Source organism: Gopherus flavomarginatus, chromosome 20 (assembly GCF_025201925.1).
Source record: "Gopherus flavomarginatus isolate rGopFla2 chromosome 20, rGopFla2.mat.asm, whole genome shotgun sequence".
NCBI lineage: Eukaryota > Metazoa > Chordata > Testudines > Testudinidae > Gopherus > Gopherus flavomarginatus.
The window spans coordinates 17,983,164-18,008,566 of NC_066636.1; the positions used below are offsets into that span (position 1 = coordinate 17,983,164).

Consider the following 25,403-nt stretch of genomic DNA (forward strand, 5'->3'; position numbering starts at 1 on the left):
AGAGTTACGAGGGCAGAACCGGTTCCCGGGCTTGCAGGGAGTGGGAAAGCTGGGTTAGGCCCTTGTTTTGCACCTGAGCTAAGTGTTGTAATTGTTCCTCTGTCATCGCCAAGTAAAATGAAGGGAGGTACCATGTCTACAAGGTGCATCTCGGCCGCATGGTGCCGGGAGCACACCAAATGCACCGGCCGAGAATCCTTTCCCACGCAGCCACCCCATGCCTGGTGCTGGCAGCCTGGCTGTGGTCCATGTGCGAGCCGTGGGGCAGTGCCTGCCTGGCTCAGATCGTAGCTGGGGCCTGCCCACTCCCTGGTGTCTGGCGATGGTCATGTCAGGCTAATGAAATGCAGTTGCAGGGAGAGGCAGGTGCTGATGAAGGATGCTGCAGGGTGTAAGCTGACAGCCTCATGCCTCCTGCTACAAAACTGGCCCCAGGGGCCCTAGTGCCCTGAGGCAGTAGGGTACTAAACGTATTTAATCACAATGATGATGTGTTTTACAATAGCCCTTAGAGACGCCAGTGGAGATCAGGGACCCATTGTGCCAGGCGCTGCACAGACACAGTCCCTCCCCCAAGAGCCAGGAACTGAAACCAGGTCTCCTGAGGGCTAGCCCAGTGCATTCTCTGAGCCGATGCTCTGCCTGTAAAGGGTGCTAGGAATGGGGCCATAGCTCTGTTAAGAGCTAGGCTGAGACCTATCAAATTCATTGCACATGGAAAACCACAGCCAGGAAGGATTGCTAGTAGCTGCCAATCTAGCCCAGTAGGTGGGTGCAGGGATCCTGGAGGTCGTTTGTATGGCAGCTTAGTGCCTTGACTCCACAAGCTAAGGGGGCGGTCTGACCTCCCAGCAGAGAAGTCCTAGAGCAGCATTAACTGGCTCTAATCATTCCTAGACCCCTAAGCACTTTACAAAGCAGGGCAGTATCATTATGCCCATTTTACAGATAGGGGAAAATGAGGTACAAAGTAAAGACTTGCCTAAGGTCACCAGCAGAGCCAGGACTAGAACCCACATCTCCCAAATCCCAACCTAGTGCTTGCATCACTCGCCCACAGTGCTGATGTACAGCTGCCCTTTGGCGAGCGCACCTGGCTTTGGTGAGGTTTCTTCTGATTTACACTAGCTTAAGTGATGACAGAATAGGGGCCACTGGGTGCTGGGGCGTCCCATCCTCGTCTGGGGGTGCGGACGCTGCTAATGCCCTGGGATTTCTGTTGGGTCTTTTGTTCTTTACACAGCATGTGTAATATGGAGGTCTGACAGGGTGGACTCCAAACACCCATGTGTATAACACACACGGCCCAGCCACGCTGGTGCTTTGGCAGGTTCTGGTGGCGTTGGAAGCATAGAACCCAGTGAGCGCCATTAAATGGCTCACAAACAGTTTAAAGGGATACCGCCCAGTTTGGAGACACTACACTTTCCCATTTCCTTCCGCCTGGCCTGCCCTCGTCAACCAACCAGCTTAGGAAGCCAACCACTCATGCCAACAGGGCTGGGGCCTCTGGGGTGACAGACAGATGATGTTTCCTTATTAGGGCATGTCTCAGGTTCCTCTCATCTGGGAGCAGTGATGGTGCCCGGAAAGGTTCGGGGAAATGAACCTGCCCTCTAACACGGCTGTCTCCTGGAGGCTGTCGTCACCACATTCCAGGCTGCTAGGAGACGGCGCTGCATCCTGCCAGCCTGCACCTGACTTATTAACAGCAGCCGGGGCTGGAAGGCAGGGACTGGCCAGCAGAACTGGTTTGAGGCCAATTTGGCCAGGCTACTGCACTGGCCCAACTGGGTGTGGGGGCTTAGTCCAATGTATTGTCAACCACTGAGCAAAAGCCGGGGCCAGTCAGCTGAGCTTTTCCCCTGGGTTAGCATTCAGTTCCCTCAGAGTCCTGCTAACTATTGGCCTGATGGCTTTATTACTAATAATACACAGAGCTTTACAGAGGTGAAGATATCATCATCTATACTGGATGGATAGGGAAACTGAGGCACAGGGAGGGGAGGGGACAGTGGAATGTAGGGTAGTAGGTTAGAGCAAGGGGCTAAAGACTTAAGACTCCTGGGTTCTAAAAATGGGAACAAAGATGCAGGTAATTATAGACCAGGCAGTTTAACTTCGATAGCTGGAAAGCTATTGGACCAAATGATTAAATTATCTGTTTGTAAGCACCCACAGGGTAACAGGGTTCTAAGCCAGCATGGATTTGTCAAGAACAAACTGTGCCCAGCCAACAGGGTTACTAGCCTAGTGGATGTGGGGAAGCAGTAGATGTGCTATATCTTGATTTTAGTCAGGCTTTTGACACAGTCTCAAGGGTATTCTCATAAGCAAACGAGGGACGTGCTCTCGATGAAATTACAACAAGATGGGTGCACGACTGGTCGACAGACCGTGCTCAGAGAGTTAGCAACAGCTCACTGTCAAATTGGGAGGGTGGAACTAATGAGGTCCCTCATGGGTCAGTCCTAGGTCTGGTACTCTCAATATTGCCATTAATGACATGGATATTGGAGAGAAGACGACGCTCACGAAATTTGTGAATGACAACAGGCTTGGAGAGGTTGCAAGCACTCTAGAGGCCAGGCTTAGAATTCAAAATGACCTTGACAAATTCGAGACCTGGTCTGAAATCCTTAGACCTTAGTCCATCCCATGATTTGCTGCACACAGGGCTACCCACATTTGCCATCCTTGCTTGTCAACTGCCCTTCTCTCCAAATCTTCCCATTTCATGTTGAGGTGCTTGATGTCATTCAGCATGGTTCATTTCCATGTTGTTCGCAGTCTATTGCTCTTTCTTCTTGCGTTTTCTGGTTTCCATTCAAGGCCAGTATTTGAGCAGCATTCTTTTTCCAGTCTCAGCACATATCCCAGCCACGGATATCTTATTTTGTAGGTTATTTGTGCGAGAACACCTTGTCCAGTAATTTTTCTGACTTCTTCATTTGTAGTTCATACATTCCAGAGAGCTATGGATGTACTCTTTTGAGCCGTCAGAATTTGGACCATCGAGGGGGTGACTTCCCGATGTATTTGGTCATCCGCTGTCATATGCACATCTGAACGCTTTCCATCCTACTCAGGCCGTGATTTTTGGTTTATGTGAGTAGCTTCTGTAGCTAGAATTTTATTTATTTATTTTTAGGGTGACAGGAAGCCACCTCATCAACCGCACCTTCTCCTTTTTCGTCCAGGCTTGGGACCAGCACTGGTGGAGCTGGTCTGAAATCAGCCAGATGAAATTCAGTGGAGAAAAGCACCATGTACTTCACTTAGGAAGGAAAAAATCAAAGGCGCCACTACAAAACGGGGCATCATTGGCCAGGCGGTCGTACTACTGAAAAGGCTCCAGGGGTTACGGTGAATCACAAATTGAACCTGAGTCAACAATGTGATGCAGTTTCCCGCCTAGGATAAATAGGGAATAATATTTGCTTACAGTTTCCCTAGGGGGCTGTGATGTTAATGATTGAGTGTGACCTGCTTTGGGATGCTCACGTGAAAGGGGCAGTGTTAGCTGTGTTATTATCTCTCATAGCCTTGGTCGACTGGGATCTCCGGGCGAGGCGTGATTTCTCTCCACTCTCAATTCTCTTTCAGCCTCTCTTGTTTGATTGTCTGTGTTTGGCTAGGTAGAGCATTGGGAGCCCTTTGAAGGGCTGCACTTTGGCACAAACAGCGCAGCTAAACGTAACCTGATCTTTGGACTATTAATGGTGGCAGGAACCGCCCTGTGCTGAGGCCAAGGTTGTCTGCATGTGAATAAATGCCATAGGCTGTCGCCCGGGGTCTGGTGATCAGAGCACACAAATGTCAGGACTCCTGGGTTCTGTTCCTGGCTTGGCCACAGGCTGCCATGATGATGTCATAGTATCCTCTCGCGCCCGGAGGATAACCCTCCAGGGGAGGCAACCGCAGTGATTAGGAAGAGAGGGGTAATAGTAATGGGGGATTTGACTTTTCAGCTGGGTTTGAGACATCTAGACAGACCTACGTGCAGTGCTGGGGAGGAGCTGGTCCCAGGGAGCTACCAGTGACACTGGGAGAGGTAGAAGGGAGGTCCTGGAAGACATAGGCAGTGAGTATAATAGGCCAGGGAGGCTAAGCAGCTGCTGACCCGCCGCCAGACGCCTGGGCCTGCTGTGGTAGCCCTGCCTACGCCCCACCTTTTCTCGTCCCTACTCCGCCTCTTACTCAAGGCCCTTCCAGCCCGGTGCTGCCTGGCTGAGTCCCGCATATCCTCCACTCCAGTCTCCATCCTCCCTCTCCGGAGGTCCCCACTGCTCCCTGCATCCCTCTGCTACCCCTCCCCCATGAGACCCCGTGCAGCTCACTGGGTCCCTGCGGGCGGTGGGGGCCTTGCAGGGGAGTGGGGTGGTGGAGAGGAGGGACACGGGGAGCGGCGGGTGGTGGGGTCCTCATGGGGGAGAAGGGGAGGAGAGAAGGAACAAGGTGAGCTGCAGCAGGGAGGCTGAGCGGGGGCGGGGCCAGGGGCAGAGTGGGAGGTGGAGCCTGAGGTGGAGAAGGGGCGGAGCGTGGGCGGGACCTGGGTGAAAGAGGCGGGGCCCCAGGTAGAAGAGGCAGGGCAAGGAGCTAGCCTGCCCCAGAGGAAGCTTCACCCACCGCTCACACTGGAAGCCAAATCTAGGCTGCTAGGGAAGAGATTCAAGTCCAAGACCTCCAGGGTGGCATTCTCTGAAATGCTTCCAGTTCCACATGTAGGGCCAGTTAGGGAGAACTGCAGGGTCTCAAGGCATGGCTGAGATGATGTTGTACAAAGGAGGAATTTAGGTTTATTAGGAACTGGGAGACCTTTTGGGAAAGGAGCCTATCCAGGAAGGCGCCACTTAAACCAAAATGGAACCAAATTGCTGGCATGTAAAATTGAAAAGGTCATAGAGGAGTTTTTAAACTAAGGGCTAGGGAAAGCCGACAGGTGTAGAGGAGAACATGGTTCAGACAGAGACATCCCTTGTTCTGTTAAATGATGATATTGATATAATAGGCATCGCAGAAACTTTGTGGAATTATGATAATCAATGGGACATGGTAATACCAGCAGGGCCGGTGCAACCATATAGGCAGACTAGGCGGTTGCCTAGGGCGCCGAGATTTGAGGGCACCAAAAAGCGCCCCCAAATTTTTTTTAAATGGTTGAGCAGCCGCTGCTGCTGGGACAGAGAGGGAGTCTGAGCTGCCGGCGGCAGCCAGCAGCCCAGGGGTGTCCCCCGGGTCAGGGCGCCTCCGTGGCAGCCGGCAGCCCAGGGTGTCCCCCGGGTCAGGGCGCCTCCGCGGCAGCCGGCAGCCCAGGGGGTCCCCCGGGTCAGCGCGCCTCCGTGGCAGCCCGCAGCCCAGGGGCGGGGGTCCCCTGGCCCAGGGAAACCCCTGGCTGCCGGCTGCCGCGAAGGTGCACTGACCCTGGGTCAGGGCGCCGCTGCAGCACCCAGCAGTCCAGGGTGTCCAGAGGGAGCAGCAGGCAGCTCCAGACATGACTGCGGCAGCTCCACCGGAGCCGCGGGACCAGCGCGCGGGGCGGCGAAATTGCTGTCCGCCTAGGGCGCTCAAAACCCTAGCGCTGGTCCTGAATACCAGGGTATAAAATATATAGGAATGACAGAGTGGGTCATGCTAGTGGGGAAAAAAATAGAGTCAAATATAGTAAAAATCTTAAATGAATCAAACTGTACCACAGAATCTCTCTGGATAGAAATTCCATGCTTGAATAATAAAAGAACAGCAGTAGGACTATACTACCGACCCCCTGACCAGGATGGTGACAGTGACTGTGAAATGCTCACAGACAATAGACAGGCTACAAAAACAGACAACCTAATAATAATGGGGGATTTCAACTATCCCAAATTGACTGGGTACATGTCACCTCAGGACAGGATGCAGAGATGTAATATCTAAACATCATTCAAGACTGCTTCTTGGAACAGTTCTGGAACTCACAAGAGGAGAGGCAATTCTTGATTTAATCCTAAGTGACACATAGGCTCTGGTCCAAGAGATATTGCTGAACCACTCGGTGATAGCAACCACAATGTAATTAAATTTAACTTCCTTGTAGGGGGGAAAATACTAAGAAGCCCACCACAGTAACATTTAACTTAAAAAAGGGGACCTACGCAAAAACGAGGAAGCTCGTTAAAAGGAAATTAAGAGGAACAGTCACAAGAGTGAAATGCCTGCAAGCTGCATGGAAACTATTGACAAATACCATAAAAGAGGTTCGAACTAAATATATACCTGAAATAAATAAAAAAAACAGTAAGAGGACCAAAAAAATGCCACCATGACTAAGCAACTGAGTATAAAAGGTAAATAACGGCAAAAAGGCATCCTTTAAAAACTGGAAGTCAGAGCCTACTAATGAAAATAGACAAGAGCGTAATTTCTGGCATATCATGTGTAAAAGTATAATTAAGCAGGCCAAAAAAAGAATCTGAAGGGCAACTAGCAAAGACAAAAAAATTAAACAGTATTTTTTTTAAAGTACGTTAGAAGCATGAAGCCTGCCAAACAATCATTGGGGCCACTGGACAGGGCCAGCTCTACTGTTTTTGCCTCCTCAAGCACCGCGCCGAATTGCCACCGCAGACGGCAGGGGCAGTCCGTGCCCCATTAGGGCGGCACAAGCATTTCTGATGCAGCGGCAATTCGGCGGCAGCTTCTGTCTTCAGCCAGAAGACAGAAGCTGCGCTGCCGCGGACAGCTGAACATAGAAGCTGCCGCTGAATTGCCGCCGTGCGGAAATGCACGTGGCACCCTAACGGCACACGGACTGCCCCCACCATCCGCGGCGGCAATTCGGCACACTGCTTGGGGGCAAAAACACATGGACTGCTGCCCCTTGCAGATTGCTGCCCCAAGCAACTGCTTGGAATGCTGGTGCCTGGAGCCGGCCCTGCCACTGGAGCACTCAAGGAAGACAAGGCTGTTGTGAAGAAGGTAAACAAATTCTTTCCATCGGTCATCACTTCAGAAGATATGAGGGAAATTTCCACATCTGAACCATTCTTTTTAGGTGATAAATCTGAGGAACTGTCCCAGATTGAGGTGTTAATAGAGGAAGTTTTGGAACAAATTGATAAATTAAACAGTAGTAAGTCACCAGGACCAGATGGTATTCACCCAAGAGTTCTGAAAACTCAAATATGAAATTGCAGAATTCCTAACTGTAGTATGTAACCTTTTGTTGACTGGAGAGTAGTTAAGGTGACACCAATTTTTTAAAAAGGCTTCAGACGTGATTCTGGCAATTACAGTTTGTAAGACTAAGTTCAGTACCAGGCAAATTGGTTGAAACTGTAGTAGAGAACAGAATTATCAGACATATTGATATGATATGTTAGGGAAGAGTTAACATGGCTTTTGTAAAGGGAAATCATGCCTCACCAATCTATTAGAATTCTTTGAGGGTGTCAATAAGCATGGGGACAAGGGGGACCCAGTTGACACAGTGTACTTGGACTTTCAGAAAACCTTTGACAAAGTACCTCACCAAAGGCTCTTAAGCAAAATAAACAATCAAACTCTGTCCTCTCACGGATCAGTAGCTGGTTAAAAAGTAGGAGTAAATGGTCAGTTTTCACAGTGGAGAGAGGTAAATAGTGGGCCTTCTAAGGATCTGTACTGGGACCTGTGCTGTTCAACATATTCATAAATGATCTGGAAAAGAGAATGAAAAACGAGGTGGCAAAATGTGCAGATGACACAAAATTACTCAAGATAGTTAAGCCCAAAGCTGATTGCGAAGAGCTACAAAGGGAATCTTACAAAGCTGGGGACACTGGGCAATAAAATGACAGATGAAATTCAGTGTTGATAAGTGAGAAGTGATGCACATTGGAAAACATAATCCCAACTCTACATACAGAATGATGGGGTCTGAATGAGCTATTACCACAGAAGAAAGAGATCTTGGAGTCATTGTGGATAGACCTCTGAAAACATCCAGTCAAAAAAGCAAACAGAATGTTGGGAATCATTGAGAAAGGGATAGATAATAAGACAGAAAATATCACATTGCCTCTATATAAACCCATGGTACGTACACATCTTGAACACTGCATGCAGTTCCGGTTGCCCCATCTCAAAAAAAGATATATTTTAATTGGAAAAGGTACAGAGAATGGCAACAAAAATCATTAAGGGTATGGAACAGCTTCTGTATGAGGAGAGATTTTAAAAGCCCGGGGTAGCTCAGGCAGGAAAATAGATGATTAAGTGGGGATATAATAGAGGTCTATAAAATCATGAGTGGTGAGAGAAAGTGAATAACGAAGTGTTATTTACCCCTTAACATAACACAAGAACCAGGGGTCGCCCAATGAAATTAATAGGCAGCAGGTTTAAAACTAACATAAGGGAGTACTTCTTCACACAAGGCACAGTCAACCTGTGGAACTCATTGCCAAGGGATGTTGTGAAGCCCAAAAGTATAACTGGGTTAAAAAAAATTAGATAAGTTCCTGGAGGATAGGTCCATCAGCAGTTATTTATCAAGACGGTCAGGAATGCAACCCCATGCTCTGGGTGTCCCTAAACCTCTGACTATACTCCCATTTAGATTAAATCTCTGGAATAGCTTCCTAACTATAAGCACAGTAAGACAATGGAACAGACTGCCTCGGGAGGTGTGGAACATCTTTTGCTGGAGGTTCTCAAGAAGCTGGATGGCCATCTGTCTTGGATGGTTTATTCTCAACAAATCCTGCATTGTGGCAGAGGGTTAGACTAGATGACCCTTGTGGTCCCTCCTAACCCTATGATTCTGTGACTGCCAGAAACTGGGAGTGGATGACAAGGGATGGGTCATTTTGATAATTGGCTTGTTTTGTTCATTCCCTCTGAAGCATCTGGCACTGGCCACTGTTGAAAGCCAACTAGGCTAGATGGCCCATTGGGCTGACCCAACACAGTCATTCTTATGTTATATTCTTATGTTCCTAGATAATTTTGAATGTCACTTCAGATCAGTGCTCTGAGGATTAATCAGTGAATGTTTCTGAAGTGTTTTGAGATCCTCACGCAGAAGGTGCATACAGAAAATGTATTCCATTATAGCATCTTGAAGCCAGCTGGGATCGGGTTCCCATTGTGTCAGGTGCTGCACAGACACACAGTGAGAGACAGTCCCTGCCCCGAAGAGCTAACAGTCTGAACAGACCAGAAAGATTATTATCCCCTTTTTACAAGTGGGGAATGTGACAGGTTGGATCAGAGAAAACTCCTTGGGAACAGCCAACTGATGTGCTGAGACTACCTCTGAGCCCGCTTTCCTAGGCAGCTTGGGACTTCAGTGCCCTGCCTGGTTCGAGCCACACATGCTAGCTGGCTACAAACACAGTCCCAGGTCTAAACAACATCCCCCCGAAGCTACAGGCTTAACTGAAAACACCTTAAGAAGTGTTCCTGTCTCCAACATTCAGATGATCAGCTCCCAATGGGGTCCAAACCCCAAATAAATCCTTTTTCCCTTGTACAAAGCTTTACATGGGGTAATCTTATAAATCGTTCGCCCTCTATAACATTGATAGAGAGATATGCACAGCTGTTTGACCTCCCAGGTATTAATACATATTCTGCGTTAATTAATAAGTAAAAAGTGATTTTATTAATTATAAAAAGTAGGATCTAAGTGGTTCCAAGTAATAACAGACAGAACAAAGTGAATTACCAAGCAAAGTAAAACAAAACACGGAAGTCTAAACCTAGTACTGGAAGAAAGTGATTACAGATGAAATCTCACCCTCAGAGATGTTCCAGGAAGCTTCTTTTACAGACTCGTCTCCTTCTAGTCTGGATCCAGCAATCACTCTCCCAGGGGCTTAAAAAGACTTTCTGTTGTGGGTGGAGACCCCCTCTGCCTTCCTATGCAGAATCCAGCTACAAGATGGAGTTTTGGAGTCACATGGGCAACTCACATGTCCATGCATGACTCAGTTCCTTACAAGTGGCAGCCATTGCTTGCATGCTACCTTGACTGTCCCCAGGTAGACGTCTTATGTGGTTTGGAGTCTTCCAAGGTTCCCTTGTCTGTTAAGTGTTCTTGATTGGTCTCTTAACTTGCAAATTCCTTTCTTAAGAAGCTGACCAAATGCCTCACTAAGGCTACTTAAAATCAAACAAGTATGCAGCCAATCTTCATAACTTAGAATACAAAAATGTTACATGCATACAAATAGGAGGAATAGATTCAATAGATCATAACCTTTGCAGAGATACGTTACATGGCACATGTAGCATAAAACATATTCCAGTTATGTCATATTTCCATTCATAAGCACATTTCATAAAGCATGATGGGGTGCAACATCACAGGGGAATTGAGGCCCAGGGAGATTAAACAACTTGATTAAGGTCATACAGGGAGTCTGTGGTGGAGTCCAGAATTGAATCCATCTCTCCTGAGTTTCAGTCCAGTGCCTTAAACAGGACCCGTCACCTTTGCTGCCCTGTTTTGGTGTTACCATATGGCTGGCAGCCCAGGTTGCTTAATTCTGGCTTATAGCAATGAGTTATAACAATGAGACAATGTCTTTGTCCTCCGATAAATAACACCATAACAATTCTTTACAGCTGGAACCACGTGAGGCCAGACCCCAGGTGGTGTGAATTGGCCAGAGCTACATTGGAATCCATGGGGCCAGATCCCCAGCTGGTGTAAATGAGCCCTCCTCCAGCAGAGCAAATGAGCCAGCTCTTCTGCTGGTGTAAATCAGCATCGCTTCATTGACTTCAGTCGAGCTTTGTGGATTTACACCCATTGAGGAACTGGCCATGAACATGTGTTCTAATAAACACATGCTCTGTTGAGCCCACATGGCTGCTGTGAGGCATCTGCCCTCAATTATGAAAGGCCTAGGACAGATACAATAGCAACCTGATGTACTTACTGTAAACCACAACTGGGGTGATTCATAGCTTTAAAAATACAAATAAATACTTGAGTAGGGGCTGTTTTGCCCCATATAATTGCAGACCTTGCCCTCAGAGATGTGTATTCATCTCGCAGAGAGGTGACCTCACACAGGACTAGCTAGAACAAATTTCACCATTCAGAGCTAAACATAGAAATGCCTTCTCCATTATACCCCAAGTGCAGGGTGCTGGATGTAATCTACTTTAGTTAGGCCCAAGTTATGGGGAAGAATAACTCCTTTGGTGACACCCACTAAAGAAAGATTTGCCTAGCAGGGAACAAAGATGAAAATAGCTCGCAAAGAGAAGAGAAAATAAATGTTATTCAGGTCCCGGGGTTAAAATTGCCAAGCGTGATTATAGGGAGGTGAGTTCAGAAGATGGTGGGAGTCTGGACTCCTGGGTTCCATTCCCTACTCCATAAATGTAGCTGACTCCAGAGGACAGATTCTGCTCGTGCTTATGTTGGAGCAACTCAGCTGAAGTGAAATGGAATGACCAGGGCCAAGTCAGTGAGAGAGGAAAATCTGGACCTGTGATTTCACTAGTGGGATGTTGTGAAAGCCAAAAGTATTACTGGGTTCAAAAAAGAATTAGCTGAGTTCCTGGAGGATAGGTCCATCAATGGCTATTAGATTAGCCAAGGTGGTCAGGGATTCTCCCCCACGCTATGTGTCCCCCCAAACCTCTGATGCCCAGTGAGTGCCATGGGCTGTGCGTTGTGTGAAGTACTTCCTTAGGTTTGTTTTAAACCTGGTGCCTATTAATGTCATCAGGTGACCCCTGGTTCGTGTGTTATGTGAAGGAGTAAATAACACTTCCCTGTTCACTTTCTCCACACCACTCAGGATATTGTAAACCTCTATAAAGTTATAAATAAAGCATCCTTTGGATAAGGTTGCTCCATTCGAGTGCTACAGGCATCCCGGAGCGTCTCAGAAACACACTAATTCTGAACCCTCGAATGCTGGGCAGGCAGTCCCAAGGTCACTTCATTGCATGAGGTTCCTTCTCTGATGATAATACTGCTTCTGCAAACAGCTGCCACTTTCTAGCACTAAGTAACTCCTGATGATGGAAGCCAAAGGATTTAAAAGTGACCTTGCAAACTCTGGGCTTCCAGTCGCTCTGACAGTGTTAGTTCATTGCTTGTTTCTGTCACCAAAGGACCTCAATGCACTTTACGATCATTCTTCAAACCAATCCCCAGCTAATCCCCACTTTACAAATGGAAGCACAGAGCTGGGGGAAGTGACTTGCCCAAGTTCAGAGAGTAAGTCTGTTGCAGCACTGGGAGTAGAACCCAAGCATCCTGAACCATTAGCTAGCTTCAGGAGACCTGGCCTCAAGACCTGCTCTGCCACAGATTGCCTCTGTGACCTTGGGCCAGTCACTTAACATGTCTGTGTCTCACATCCCCGCTGTATAATGCATCTAACATCCCTGCCTTTACACACAGGGGAGTTGTGAGGACAAAATGCCATAATGATTATGAGGCTTTCAGGTACTATGGTGACCATATAAGTACCAAGATCGATATACTGTGTTCACCTGCCCCTAAGCTGGGAGTTATGGCTCCCAGCCCCTGTTCTGACCAGCAGGCCTTCACTATCACCATGGAGATTTCAGATTGGTTCTCTAGGACTTTTGAAGGATTCATTCATCTTTATACAACATAGGTGTTTATTGGCTAACAAGTGCTGTGGACTAGGGTGACCAGACAGCAAACGTGAAAAATCGGGACGGGGTGGGGGTTAACAGGAGCCTATATAAGAAAAAGATCCAAAAATCGGGACTGTCCCTATAAAATTGGGACATCTGGTCACCCTAACTGAGCTGTCTATGGCTGGGTCATGGACATCAGGTCTGAATCAGCTAAGCCAGAGTGCAATAGATGTAGCAATTACTTTAATGGGGCAGATCCTGCGTGATGCAAACCCGTCATCAGGGCCTGATTCGCTGCACAGCAGGAAGGGGATCGGTGAGCCTGGTTTTAACCACCGGGTGGGAGGTGGACTGAGAAAGGAGTGGGGCCGAGATTATTATTTTTGCAGGGGGAGGTGGAGTTTGGCTAGTCTCTGGGACACACCCACCTGAAGAGGCCCTGACATTTATGACTGTAGGTATGTTTGTTTTGTGTTAATATGAAATCAGAGGAACTTGGAAAGACCCCTGTGAGCTGGGGATTCCCTTTCAGAGTTGCTGGTTGGACAGTGTCTGTGTTAGCAAAGTCTGTGTCCCTGGGGCAAGGGACAGATCAAAGCTTAATGTGGGGGCTGGTCTGAAGACCCAAGAACAATACCGAAAAAAGAGAGACCACAGACGTGAGCCTGGAACAGGCCAGTTGCTAGCAAAATGGGCAGCAGAGGGGATCATAGCTGCAGCTGAATGAGCAGCCCAGGCCTCATACCCTTTTAAGGTCAGGAGTTGTTTGCACTGGCTTGACATTTGTACTGGTCTCAATCCAAAGGCAGGAGGAAGGAAAAAGTGACTTGTGACATGGGGGTGCCCTCTTCTGCCATAGACTCCTTGGGTGACCTCAGTACAGGACACAGAGCTGGGGTGGAGGAGGGGAGGGGGGGTCACCCGGACCATGGCCCGGCCTCTTCTTGACTGGACCAAACCTGAATGGCGCTGTGACCCCGTGTGCTAGGTCACAGCACCATTCACTCAAATTAGGAGGTGGTGGGAGCAGGGGGCTCCTGGACCAGGGGGAGGGTCAGGCTGCTGGTGGTGTGGGTGCTAAGAGGGGAAGGGGAGGGAAATATTTCCCCCTTCCCCCCCCACTTTAAATCATGTTCTGCAGCCCCTGGACTTTGGGCAAGTCACTTAATCGCTGTAGGCCACAGTTCCCCAATGGGTGTGACATGCCCCTGTCTCAGACAGGTGTTGAAGGTTTTTGAGGGGCTCTGGTAACGGGGGCCCCCAGAGAGATTGCATCAGTGGAATTCCTCTGGCTTTTGCAGCTGAGATCAGAATCTGGCCCTGGGACCCTCACAGGAGGAGCTGGCGAGTAGGAAAAGCGTTTAATGGGGGATGCCAGCAGGAGTGGGGGAGCTGTGCCTTAGCTTATGGCCCACCTCCCCCGCTGGTTGCTTTCCTTGCCACAGCCCCCCTCTAGCAGGTAAATGACCTGTCTGGCGTACTCACCCACCGCCCAGTGGGTGCATGTGACACTGCTCTACCAATCAGATCCTTTGTCCCAGAGGCTGTGCCAGGAGCTGTACGAATTTACACTGGCTTGGAACATCCACCGGCAGTTGCACCTGGATGGGTGGGTGGCTCTCCGGACGCTATCTTGGGCCTGTGACGTAGAGCAGGATGTGCGTGGCGCGCTGGGCCTCTGTGGCCACTGTTTACCCAGCTAATGCGGGGCAAAGTTCACATTTTACAGCCTGGCCCAGCTCTCCGCTCTCACGCCCCTACCCTGCTCGGTCCCTGCAGAACGTCTCCACCTCGCTCCCTAGCAATGCTTGTGTTCATAGGGAGCTATGGATACCCTGAGTGGTGCATGCCAACAGAGGAGCACCAAGCCACTACCCTGTAGAGCCAGCCCTGAACGTCTGTTGGAAAAGGTGAGTTCGCTTCTGTGTGACCTCATGCAGTTGGGAGGGGGGAGTCTCAAACATGCTGGGCCCCCACCTGTGAATTATTATCCCCATTTTACGGATGGGGAAACTGAGACATGGGGGAGGGATTTACTCCTGTTCACGTAGAGCTATTTTTCCCAAAGATGTCAGCTGCCACACTGGGAGCTGGAGTTTCAAAAGACCACTGCACCTTTGGTGCTGCAAAGGGAGCAGCTGGGTGCTGAGCACCCAGCTCTTTTGAAAATCCAGCTCCAATGATGGGTGCTGAGCCTTTGAAAAACTGGCCCTTAAGGAGGAAATGGAAGGCCTGGGAGTAGAACCCTGTAACCCCTACACCCCACCCCACCCCACTCCACTTCCTGGGGATAGGGCCCAGGAGCCCTGATTCTCAGTTCTTTTGCTCTAATCAATATGCCTCACAACCTCTGTTTTAGCAAATGCCCTGCCCATAGTTTTGTCCCCAGTGGTTCTTTCTGCAAACATGACAGGAGAATTCTCGGCTGGTTTTTGCAACCCCCTCCTGGCTTGTTAGTCAAAATTCCTCAGCTGCAGCTCCTAATGGACAGTTCCCCCCAAACACAGACACACTGAAATGTGTAGCTGCCAGCTGGAACATCTTGGGTCTGTCCAGCTAGGCTAGACACCTTCTGAGAACCAGGTCTCTCTTGGAGGGGGCAGGTGGTTCTGCCTGGATACAGCAGATACCAAATGAACATGAGAAATAAGTTTCAGAGTAACAGACGTGTTAGTCTGTATCTGCAAAAAGAACAGGAGTACTTGTGGCACCTTAGAGACTAACACAAGAATTATAACATTCAAAAACCAGCTGGAGAACACTTCAATCTTCCTGGCCACTCGATTACAGACCTAAAAGTCTCAATATTACAACAAAAAAACTTCAAAAACAGACTCCAAGGAGAGACTGCTGAACTGGAATTAATTTGCAAATTGGACACCATCAAATTAGGCTTGAATAAAGATTGGGAGTGGATGGGTCATTACACAAAGTAAAACTATTTCTCTATGCTTATTTCCCCACCCCCTACAGTTCCTCACATCTCTTGTCAATTGCTGGAAATGGGCCATTTTCATTACCAATACAAAAAGTTCTTTTTCTCTCCTGCTGCTAATAGCTCACCTTAACTGATCACTCTCCTTATAGTGTGTATGGTAACACCCATTGTTTCATGTTCTCTGTGTATCTCTATATATATCTTCCTACTGTATTTTCCACTACATGCAGCCGATGAAGCGGACTGTAGCCCACGAAAGCTTATGCACAATTAAATTTGTTAATGAGAAATAAGGAATCCCATGTTTCTGTGGAGTCAGTGCAAACTTGGGGCGGGGGGGGGGGGTGATGAAGAATCAGGTCAGTTCTTCTATCTATTCTATAGAGGTTCTTACACTGTGCTTATCACCGGAGTACGCGAGGCCCAGATTCTCAAAGGCACTGAACAACCTAATTTCCACCACACCTGTCCGTGATACCACATCGGTTTGCGTGTCGTTTGGTGTCTCATCCTCTCCCCAAGGGGGGATGCGTGGACAGTGGCCCGTCTTGTTTGGGTAGGTTTGTAGGGGGGTTGTTTTAAGACACGCACGTTGCTCTGTATTTATGTTAGAGAAGACAGATCAAAGAAGCGCTCCTTGGCCTTGGAGCGGAAGGTGGGGAGATTTGGGATGGGCCTGAGTTTCTGGAGAAGTTCATTCCACAGCTACGTGAGAGATCTGTCTCTCAGGTTTGCTGCCTCCATGGTTTGAGCAAGGCTCCTCTCTCGGGTTTAGCCCCCTCTAAGGGGCAACTTGCTTGGCGTGAACAGAGGGCAAGACAGAAATTTGTTCCGGTTCAGTGCCTCTCTTCACCCAGCTGCAGGATCAGGTCCCCCTGAGCTCATCCTCCTGGAATGCAGCAATCAGTGCAGCAGAGGAGGAGGAAAAGAAAGGGAAACGGCACGCCCTTTTGGCAGAGGAGGAGGAGGATGGACTGGCTCCCTGCGAGTTGGGATGCGAGGAGGTGGCTTTGCTGCAGATGCTTCTTGTAGAAGGGAAGAAATGGCCTTCTGGAGGCTGCAGACCCAGCTGGCGCTGACCCCTGAAGCTGAGGGGGGCCAAGAAGCACCCTGCCCCGACGCCGGGGGTGAAGAGGAAGAGGGAATTTTTTGCCAGGTAGGCTCTATCCTGTGATAGTGTCTCTAAGTGGGGGAGGGAGGGAATCGTATTAAATGTCTCCCACCCACAGGCTGCGTGGAGAGGGGCACCGAGCTCATGTTGAGGCCTAAGGGTTGATGGTTCCTTGCAGAAAGAGATAGTGAGGGACCCATTGCTTGGTCTTGTGGGTAGCTGGCTGGCTCAGAGGACTGGGAGTCAGCCTCTGGATGGGTGGCTGGGAATCCTTCTCCTCTGATCCCCATCGGGAGGCTGGTGTGAATTGGGTTTGGTCACTGGGTCTCGCTCCAGATCCCACAGCTCAATAGCCAGGTTCAGCAGAGAGGCCTTAGGCAATGGATACCCCCAGAGGAGGGCCCTGCCAGGGGTCAACACTAAGCTCCACTGGCAGGACAGCAATGGGAAAGCTTGACTTGCCCAGGCTAGTCCCTCTGTGGAGATGGAGGGTACTAATCTCTGGGGCTGGCAGGCCACCATCACCACAAGGCTCTTACAGTGAAGGGAGCAGCAGGCTGAGAGGATGGATGGTGCAGTGGTTATGGTGCTTGCCAGAGATGGGGCAGACTTATGTTCAAGTCCCTGCTACGCTATAGGTCCCTTATGGGGCTGTGGACAAGTCACCAAGAGCCAGATTTTGAAAGATGACTAAGATGCAGCTAGGTGCCTAGTGGGAGTCCCAAAGGCCCTTTTGTAAACGGCACTGATCGCCTACGCACCTTTCAAAATCTGCCCCGCAGTGCCTACGTCCATTTTGTAAAGGGGACTTTTAACACTTCTAAGGGGACGGCTGCACTGCAAAAAAACCCCCAAACCCGTAGCAGAGTCTCAGAGCCCGCGGCAACCGACTCAAAGAGCAATGGAGATGTTCCCACTCAGGCTGGAGGCTGGGCTTCGAAACCTGGCAAGGAAGGAGGCTCCAACATGAGTCCATACATCTACGCTGCTGTTTTTAGCCTTGCAAGCTTGTGTCAGCTGACCCTGGCTCTGAGACTCGCTGCCGCGGGGGGCGGGTTTGCAGCGTAGATGGACTTTAAGGCACTTTGGAGTTCACAACAACGTCCCCGGAAGTCTTTCTGTGGCCTCAGATCCCCATCGTACAAGGAGGACAACAGCATGGCCCTGCCCACAAGGGATTTGTGAGGATCATGGAAGACTTTGACCTGCTCGGGTATGATAGTAACAGGGGCCAGCTATCTAGGCGGATGGAAGAATTCACGTGCCCATGCTCAGAAAGATGCAGCATGGAGGGGCTAGCGTCTCTGCCCGCTGCATGTCGGGTCCACAGGCTTTGTTATCAAGAAGTAAACAGGGCTGTGGAGCATTCCCCTGGCTCCTCACGTTGCTTCATGAGGCTCTCTCACGTGGACAATCTGTGGCCCTCTCTTCCCAGGTTCTGTTCTCACACGCAGCAGTGAGCTGGCACAAACATAAAACCCCAATCAGCTTCTTTCTTCTGCTCAACTCTGAGAAAGAGACAGTCTGCTTCGCACAGCGGCTCCTGGAAACTTCCTTGCCGCGCCCCAAACAATCGCTCAGCTCTTTCCAAGTCCTTGCCTGCTGAAGCACAAACAGAGGAGAGAGAGTTGGCTGGTTACTCACCCAGTACCTCAAAGAAAAGCACCACAACAAACCAGGGTGAACGGGACAGATTCAGTGCAACAATTAACCCATTCTTCTTTGCAGCAAATCTGGCTTTAGGGAGAACTCCAGGCCCTCAGGAGCAACTGTGGAGAAATCAGGAGAGGGAATGTTGTTGAGTGGTTAGATCAACAGTGTATGTGTCAGCGCTTCTGGGTTCTGTTACTGTTACTGCATCTTAGTGTAAGTCTGGCCTAGTGGCTAGAACAAAAGAGTGGGTCTCAGGACTCCTGGGTTCTACTACTCTTGGTTTTGGGTGGGAGCATGGCCTGGGTGTGAGAGCAGGGACTTAGAAGGCTGGACACCTAGGTTATTTTGCTGATGCTGGATGGGAAATGTGACCCTAAAAATTAAAACAGAGGTGTTATCCATTCTGTTCTTGACCCTGCCATAACCTTGCTGGGTGACATGAGGTATTTAATCAGTCATGACCTGCATGCCTCGGTTTCCCTTCTGTAAAATGGCTATGACACCACTTCAAGGGAGTGCTGTGAGGCTTAATTAACCAATATCCTTGGTTGAAAAGGTGCTAGAGAAGCATGATGTTAATACATGGCAGGAGATCAAAAATGACAATTAGCCTTCTCTGAAGATACTTAAGCAAAACTTCAGAATAATCTCTGTGGATAGGCCAATTAGGCGGCAGCTCCAATGGAATGTACCACCCAGAAGTAAATATAGCTGACTTCTATGTCTTCTTTAATCAGCTGTGCCATTAAACTTCTCTTTGACATACTACTTCTGCAGGACACAATCTTCACTCCCTTCCTTCTTGTTCTGGGCTGCAGCAGCTAAAGTTACTTAAATATCCCTCCAAAGCAAATAACTAGAAAACAATTCAGTCATGTTATGTATGTTTTGCCCCATGCAAACAAATGCAAGATTCGTCAAGTTCATGGACCACATACATGTAATGTTCTGGATACAAATGACTGCAGAATTAATTTATAAACAATACATGCAGCCTCAATTATGCAAATATAAGTTATGCATTGCATGTAAGTCCATATATTTAATTAAAAAATAATAAAAATCTGTGAATTAATTTGCATGTAATATACCTTCCAGTACAAATGGCTGGAAACTACAATTAAAAATCCTGCATTGATTTTCATGTAATTTCTTAACACAAATTGAAAACATCTGAAATTTTGCTTTTTTTTTTTTGCATTCCAATTAAAGTCAGTGGAAAGCAATTGCAAACTATAAATGCAGCATCCCCCTTGTATCAAATAACTGTAATGTAAATATTAAAAACCATGTCGTGTGTACACGTGAATTACTTATCCATAGGATAAATATCTTAGAAAACATAAATAATAGTCATGCATTTTTTCCACGTAATATCCTCCAATGCAAATAATTACATAAGAATTTAGAGTTCAGTAATTATACATTTAATTAATAATTAAAAGCCCACACTTTAATTTGCCGATGCAAATAGACGAGAGCAAACAACTGCTAACCAGAACCCTACATTGCAGTGCAAACATAATGCGGGGCCCCCCATGCCTTAAGGTGGCTACAATGTCCTTAATGTCCGTGGAGCCATAGTAGGGGATTTGAACAAAGGAGCCCGCTCCGCTCCACACTAATTTACAGACCCGATCCTCGGTGCATTAATTTATACGCAAGATCCCGCCCCACGGTGCGATTCTTTGCATGTGCGAGACTCCCACCTCGCTGTACGTTAGTTTACCAGGAAGACCCTGACCCGCCGTGAGTTTATTTACATGCAAGACCCCACCTTGCTTTGTATTAATGTAATGCAACACTCCGCATTGCTTTGTATTAACACGCACGGCTCCGCCCGCCCGTATGCTCATTTATATGCGAGCCCCCGACCCGCTATGGATCTATTTACATGCACGACCCTATCTTGCTTTGTATTAATTAACACGCCGGACTCCGCCCTACTTCGTATTAATTCACATGCAATACCCCGCCCTACTACTATTAACATCCAAGGCCCCGCCCTACTTTGCATTAATTTACATGCAAGACCCCGCCCTACTACTATTAACATCCAAGGCCCCGCCCTACTTTGCATTAATTTACATGCAAGACCCCGCCCTGCCTGCTTTCATCCTCCCTGCTCCCCGGGGCGCCGCGCGCGGCGGCAGCTCCCCCCAGCGCGAGCCCCGGGCTCAGGGGAGGCGGCGCGTGAGGAGGCCAGGCGGGGAGCGCGAGGCCGGCGCCTGGCAACGGGGGGCGCGGCCTGCAGGCGCCGAGGGGCGTGGCCTGTATATCTCGCGCGGGCGGGCCCCTCCCGCCGTGTAGTCTGGTGAGAGCCGAGCCGGGGCGATGAGCGCCGTGCGGAGCGTGTGCACGTTGGCGGAGGTGCGGCCGGACGGCGAGAATCCGGTGAGCCCCCCCCCCCCGCCCGGGGCTGTGACCTCCCCCCACGCTGAGGGTGCGGGGCTGGGTCCGGGTCCGGGTCCGGGTCCCTGCGGTGCTGTAGGACCCCTCAGTTCCTGGGACCTGCTCCGCCCCTTGCGGCTGTGTGGGGCCCCCATCATCCCTGGGGGCTCCTCCACCTGGTTCCACCTCCTCATTGGTCCGGGGGGGCCCCCATCATCCCTGGGGGCTCCAGGGCCCCCCCCGGCTCCCTAGTTCAGGTCTGGCCTGTACCCCCCGTGGGAGGCGCCCTCTCTCCTGTGCGTGGGAGTGGGGCGGGGGCTCAAAGCTGGGTCGAGCCCCTTGATTCCTGGCTCGGCTGCGGGCTCCCCGTGTCCCCGGGGTGGAAGTGGCTTTGGGTTTGGGTGTAGGGTTTGTGGCGGCTGGCGCGCAGGGGGGAGGGATCTGTGTCTCACCTGGTTCCAGCTCTGGAGAGGGACCCTCGTCTGAGATGAAGACCCCTGTCCTGCCCTTTGCAAGGGAGAAGCAGGAAGGCTCTGACATGGGGTTATAGAGGCTCCAGTAACCAGAAAACCTTTCTGTAACTTTCCTTGGTTGTTGAAAGCTGCCATAGACAGCGGGTGGCTCTTGGTCTGCTTGAAACCAGGGCAGGTTTTCAGACCCTAATGCACAACAGACAGGGTTTTGTTTCAGTCTCTTACAAATGCAGTTCAGTGATAAGGTTTTTTCCCCTTCTACTAATTTATTTTGGCTTCTAAAAATATTAGAAGCCTTGTTGAATGATTATCAAAATGTTATCCTCAAAGCGTTCATGTCCTATAATCTTGTATTAATGTACTGGCTTATTTTCTTTCAGAGTAGCACTTTTTCCCCTGTGGCACAAGGGTGTGCTTCAAGTGTTAAATGCTGTCAGCAGTGTTTGTAGGTCAGAATATTCTCCAGGCTAATCAGAAATCTTTAGCCATCCTCACTAGTGTTTTACTCTGTTTTATATTTTTTGTCTGAAGAAATTTTAGGCACTCTAGGTCTATGATGATGGGGCCAGATAAGGACCTAGAGAGAAATATAAACACTACACCACATGAATCATTGCCTGCTACACCTTTATTTATCTATTTAAAATAGTTATAAATACACAGTTCATATAGCACAGCTTGATGTCCTGCACACAGATATGGCTCATGTAATGTTTACTACATTTGTGGGAAAAGTCATGCAGGCAGCAAATGGCTTTGATATAATACAAATGTCAAATAACTATATCCAGATTGTGCTAATAGAATTTTGTGGTGCTTCGTGTCTGTAGTCAGGGTGATAATTACATTGGAGATTTTAATAACAAGATTTGAGTAATCTAGGCATCAGCCATTGCTGGTAGTAAATGTGTTTTGGTTGTTAGAAAGACAAGGTGAGTGAGGTAATATCTTTTATTGGACCAGCTTCAGCTGGTGAGAGAGACATGCTTTCAAGGTTGCACACAGCTGAAGAGGGACTGGTTTTAGTTGTTAGTCACTTTACAATTAGGCTTTGGGTGTGTGTGTGTGTGTGTGTGTGTTTTTTTTTTGTTTTGTTTTGTTCAAAGTCCTTCTAAATTGCTTTCAGCAGATCTCATTGATAGGAATGCCAGATCTTGGTGTGGCTTAGTTCTTGACAATATGTTTGTTCTTTGGGTTAGTGATGAAGCAGAAATGTACTGGATCTGATAAATTAGGTTTTCCAGAACCCAAGTTTTCTAGACACAGCTCAGGGCACATCAAATTGTCCATCTCGGTCCTGCAGTCAGTAGTGTGTCAGTCAATTGATCCAGTTTTCTTTCTACTATATAAATATTAGACAGGAAAAAGAAGCTAGATTCTTAATGTCTTGGGGAGAAATCCAGCCTGGAAAAACATGGCTCCCATAAATGTACACTGGATTTCTCCTGTGCAGTTGTTCAACAGAACTTTAATTGTTTCATGTTCAGTTTCTCATTATCCTGGCCAGTATCAGTCCCCAGGCCTTTGTTCCTATTGAAGGTGACTCATCTTTGAGGCTTCTAATGAGAGAATCCTAACTCCCTGCAGCCGTTCCCTACCATATATGGAACAGTTGTGGTGTTATGCATGTACTGCATACATGTTGTGTGGTACTGTAGTATAATAACCTTATCACACCTTGTGTCTTCAACACTTGGCAAACATTATCTAATTACTCTTCATAATCCCATTCTGGTCAGTCCTGTTCCCATTTGCCAAACTGACACAGATGAAGTGTCTTGTCAAAGGTCACCAAGTGATTCAATGCTGGTGTCGGGTTCCTGGCTTTAAGTCTCGGGCATTCTTCCCTGGTCTTAAAAAAGATAATGTTTTTATGTAACTCGCCATTCACTTCTTTAGTTATGTCAACATAATCTTCTCTTCTTAACCAAGGTCTTTAGTACTCCACTAACCTTCTCTTTTCCCTAGATAAATTTTCTTGCTTCTGGATGCTCTTGAGGCTAGATAGGTGAAATGTACTTTTATGAGCAGTGCTCAGTATCTCTTCCTTTAATGATTTAACTAATCTGCATCTGTTGTGTTCCTGCTTATTTTTGTTCTTGGTGGGTTTCACAGCAATGAATATGCCACGATCACAAATGAGGTCTAAAATTTGGACTTTTCAAAATATGTGAATCCTAATTCAGCTACTGATGCTATTTCATTTCCACTTTGACATCAGTTACCTTATATTGTGGCAGAAATATCTACATTTAGATTATTTTAAATCTTATGCATTGAAGAATCTGAGAATGTCACACTGTTAAATCAGATACCACTCCATCACTGCTGCCTGCTCAGAATAAACTCTTGACATCAGAGAAGCCATTTTTTATTTAAAAAAAAAACCCACATAAATCTCCCCTAACTGTAGATCATTCTTCACAGAAGCACAAGTAGAAAATGGTACAAAAATTGTCAGGTTTCCTTTGGCTCTTCCTTAATTCATGACCCCTGTAGTAAATGCTTTAAACATGTGCAATTCAGGGTGTGTTGGAAGCAAATAAAATTGAGCAAGTTGCATAATCTTTATGCAGCAAATAGCTCAAGGTTAATATGATATTTACTAAGGTGTTGCCATGTGAGGTTTGTTCCAAACATGAGGGTTTTTTAATAGGTAGTATGTAACACTTACTCATTAACTCAGACAAACCTGTCATGCTACAAAGAACACCTTCTGCCTCTTGTAGAAAATAACTGGGGGCAGTAATATGTATTTCCTTAGTTTCTAAATTGTTAGTGGTTTTTTCCTAAAAGAGCGGGGTGGGGGAAGGAGGGAGAATCATCATAGTCATGGTTTTAAATGTAGCTGGAAGGTAGACGAGTGGAATTCATCCTTGTTTTAACTTGATTGCAGTCAGTGGAGTTAAATGGGCCAAATGCATCTCTGGAGGAGTTGAATTTGACTGTAGGGGAGAGAGATTAGTGCAGACTTCTGTGCCTGGTGGTCTCCTTTTCGCTTAGGAGTCTTACAAGGTAAATGAGTGCCTGAATTTACATGTACTACAACAGCAAGATTTGGCCATGCTACCAGAGTTCATTTTTAGCATTCTCTTCCAACTCCTTTTTTTTTTTTCTTCACTCATTTAATTCTCCCAGAAAATTAACTTAATCAGGTAGGGTTTCTTTATGCTCATGGCACCTTGATTTTAAGCACAAGGAAATCTACCAGAAACTTAATGCAAAATGATTGTTACTGACGAGTACATTTGTGCAGTTTTGTAGATTAATCTTCATTTAGTACAAATAGCAGTGAAAATTAAAACATTGTGCTGTGTGGACTTGGAGAGGTCTCTGCTTTTCTATAAGATCAGAGAAGGAATAAGTGACCTGATCACACCTCTATTTCAAAAGTTTTCAAGACATTTGTTTGAATTATGTTTAGGAAGTTCTTCTTAAAAATGTGACACACTTTTATTTAGAGTTATGAAGGATCCATGCTTGCCCAAGGTTGGGTATACTTGGAACTGGTCTGTCTAGCTTCTTTGTTAAACTTGCATAATATCAGTGATGTGTCTGCTCCAAACTTCTCAAATGATTGACTTGGGAAAAATTAGTTTGACAAGATTTTAAAGAATGCATGGAATCTTATAGCAGGGATGATTGACTAAAGTGCCAGTCCCACTCCAGGAATGTTATTTGAGACAGTACCTGTTCTCCCTGGTGGTTACATAATAGCTTGTGGTCAGTTCTCAACATCTTTTCCATAGAGAATTTTTTTTCTTTGCTCTGCCACCAGCTATTCCGGAGCAGATGCTTATTTGCTGTAATAGAATGTTGTAGAAATACAAGCAGTACATGGGAAGGATGTGGGGAAAGATTCACCAAATTCTCGTCTATCTTTCCTATGTCTACAGGATTTTCTTTAGCCCTGCCATCCCAAAAAGCATTATACAAGTTTTTGTGTGTTTGTGGTATCTTTGGTCTACGGTAGTGGCTCTCAAACTTCCATCTTGTGTCTCGCTACTTAAGATGACAATTCTTAGTCTCTCTTCAAGCGTCTCCATTTTAATTTTGTATCTTCCCTATGGCAACTAGAGGCACCTGTTTGTGTTGGAAAAAGTAATAGGATGTTATTAAAGGAATGATGGAAATAACCAGGCTCCAGTGCAAGGAGTGGGTCTGGTTGATTAGATCGCTCCCATTCTGTATCCATGCTGTTCATTTCTTGGATGTTCAGCGTCATGTTTATTAGTAT

General features: G+C 47.6%; 1 protein-coding gene across 4 annotated transcripts in view; it reads left to right on the plus strand.

The window, feature by feature from the left end:
- Window positions 1-15,921: 15,921 nt before the first annotated feature.
- Window positions 15,922-25,403, plus strand: part of TUFT1 (tuftelin 1) — a 28,764-nt gene continuing 19,282 nt past the window's right edge. Inside the window, exons 1-2 of one of the 4 annotated variants that reach the window (XM_050929895.1) lie at window positions 20,642-20,696; window positions 24,063-24,181. Coding sequence is in view for 3 of the 4 variants with exons in the window: in XM_050929892.1 (XP_050785849.1) it covers window positions 16,533-16,694 (162 nt within the window). In the remaining variant the exon portion in view is untranslated. Of the gene's footprint in view, window positions 16,695-20,597; window positions 20,697-24,062; window positions 24,182-25,403 lie in introns of those variants that run through there. The other 3 variants (XM_050929892.1, XM_050929893.1, XM_050929894.1) reach the window with 3 other exon arrangements.